The following is a 1,433-nucleotide window of genomic DNA, read 5'->3' on the forward strand; positions in this document are numbered from 1 at the left end:
AAGCGCAGGGAGGCCCCATAAACAGCAGTTGAGCCAGAGACTGAGATCAAGCATGCCCATTACGTAGAGAACGGCCTGCCAGCGGGAAAAGCACAGTCACATTAAGCCACTGATGAACCTGACATTTCAAAGTAAAGCAATTCCCGCCTTTAAAAGCAGCACGTCAACATCGCCTGCTGGAGCATCTTCGAATTCCGAGAGGTCTCCTGCAGCTTCCAGTATAGCCTGTTTATGCTGGTGAGCTTTCTCCTTGCCTTGCCGGTCAGCATCTATGATTTCTTCTGCGAGCTTCTGCAACTGGGCGACGTTCCAGTGTTTGTCTATATGCTCTAAATACTTTGGGTCGTGGTGAGCAGCTGTTCTCCTTTTAACTAGAGCTTGGGAAGTGTGGGAGAGAAAATCGGTGAGTGCCCCAAAGATTCCAAGGTTGCTAAACCGCTGGTCAGCCTTCTCAATCACGCTCGCCGGGCATTCAAACCTGGAAAGATAATTAGTCCATGAATGCTGGTGAGGCATGCCCTTATTTTGATCGCAAAATTCCCCCAGATCACCTACTAATCGACTGAAGTTCTGGGCCATCTTGTCTGGAACTTTTCGGTCACCCAAGATCTGTATGATAGAGCCAGCTAGAAACTCCACGAGACACTCTGCTTGATACTTTGTGACATCCCCTTGAATCGTTGTCATTCCTGCCTCTTTTTCTCTCTTGTCAGCCCGTTTTACAGCATCCGAGATGCCGCCCAGATGTTTATTGAATTTCTTTAAAAAGTAGGAGAATTTCACAGGCGTGAAGTCCACAGCTGGTTCTTCTACAGCGTCCCTCGAAAGTGTAGAGCCTGTCGAGGCCCTTCGCGAATGCGCTTTCGCGTCAGCAGATTCCATAAACCGTTCCTTATTTGCTTTTAGTTCTTTCATACGCATGTTCATTGCCTCCAACAGTGAAGCTGCAAAAGCTATCCTCACCAAGTGCGTTGTTTTTTCACGAAGACTAGCAGACTCTTTTGGATCCTGTTGAAGTGCTACATCTACAAGGGACTGGGCGTAGGCCACAGCACTCAAATGATATGCACCTGTAAATCCAGGGATATACCGGCGGCAAAAGTCCAGTTGCACATCTGCTCCAGCCTTCTCAGCATTTTGCGAAAACTCATCCAAAGCCGCTTTTAACGCTGTAGAAGCGTCGGCGGTCTTCTGCTTCACTGCTTCTGTTTGTGCTGGTGCTTCAGCTTCTTCTTCCCGTGTTGCTTCATGTGCAGCAACACCAGGGTCATCTGCGGTAGGTGCTGCTGCATCTTCGGGGTCATAGTTGCCCGGCTCGCCACCCCCTGCAGCAGGAGGCCACTCAGGCTGTGGAGGTTTCTGTTCACCAACGAGGTTCGTTTCTTTGTGGCTCTCTTTCGTCGTCACTGGTGTCTCCTCAACTTTTGGCTCCT

The 1,433-nt window shown here is 49.5% G+C and overlaps 1 protein-coding gene across 1 annotated transcript; it reads right to left on the bottom strand.

Annotated features, from left to right (window-relative positions):
- Positions 1–126: 126 nt before the first annotated feature.
- On the bottom strand, positions 127–1,433 carry ENH_00044260 (hypothetical protein, conserved; the record flags this gene model as incomplete). Its single annotated transcript, XM_013580902.1, has 1 exon — positions 127–1,433. A coding segment is annotated over one exon (1,307 nt), but the record flags the coding sequence as incomplete, so codon positions are not given.

This window comes from Eimeria necatrix, genomic scaffold (genome assembly GCF_000499385.1).
Source record: "Eimeria necatrix Houghton genomic scaffold, Enh_scaff3295, whole genome shotgun sequence".
Lineage (NCBI taxonomy): Eukaryota > Apicomplexa > Conoidasida > Eucoccidiorida > Eimeriidae > Eimeria > Eimeria necatrix.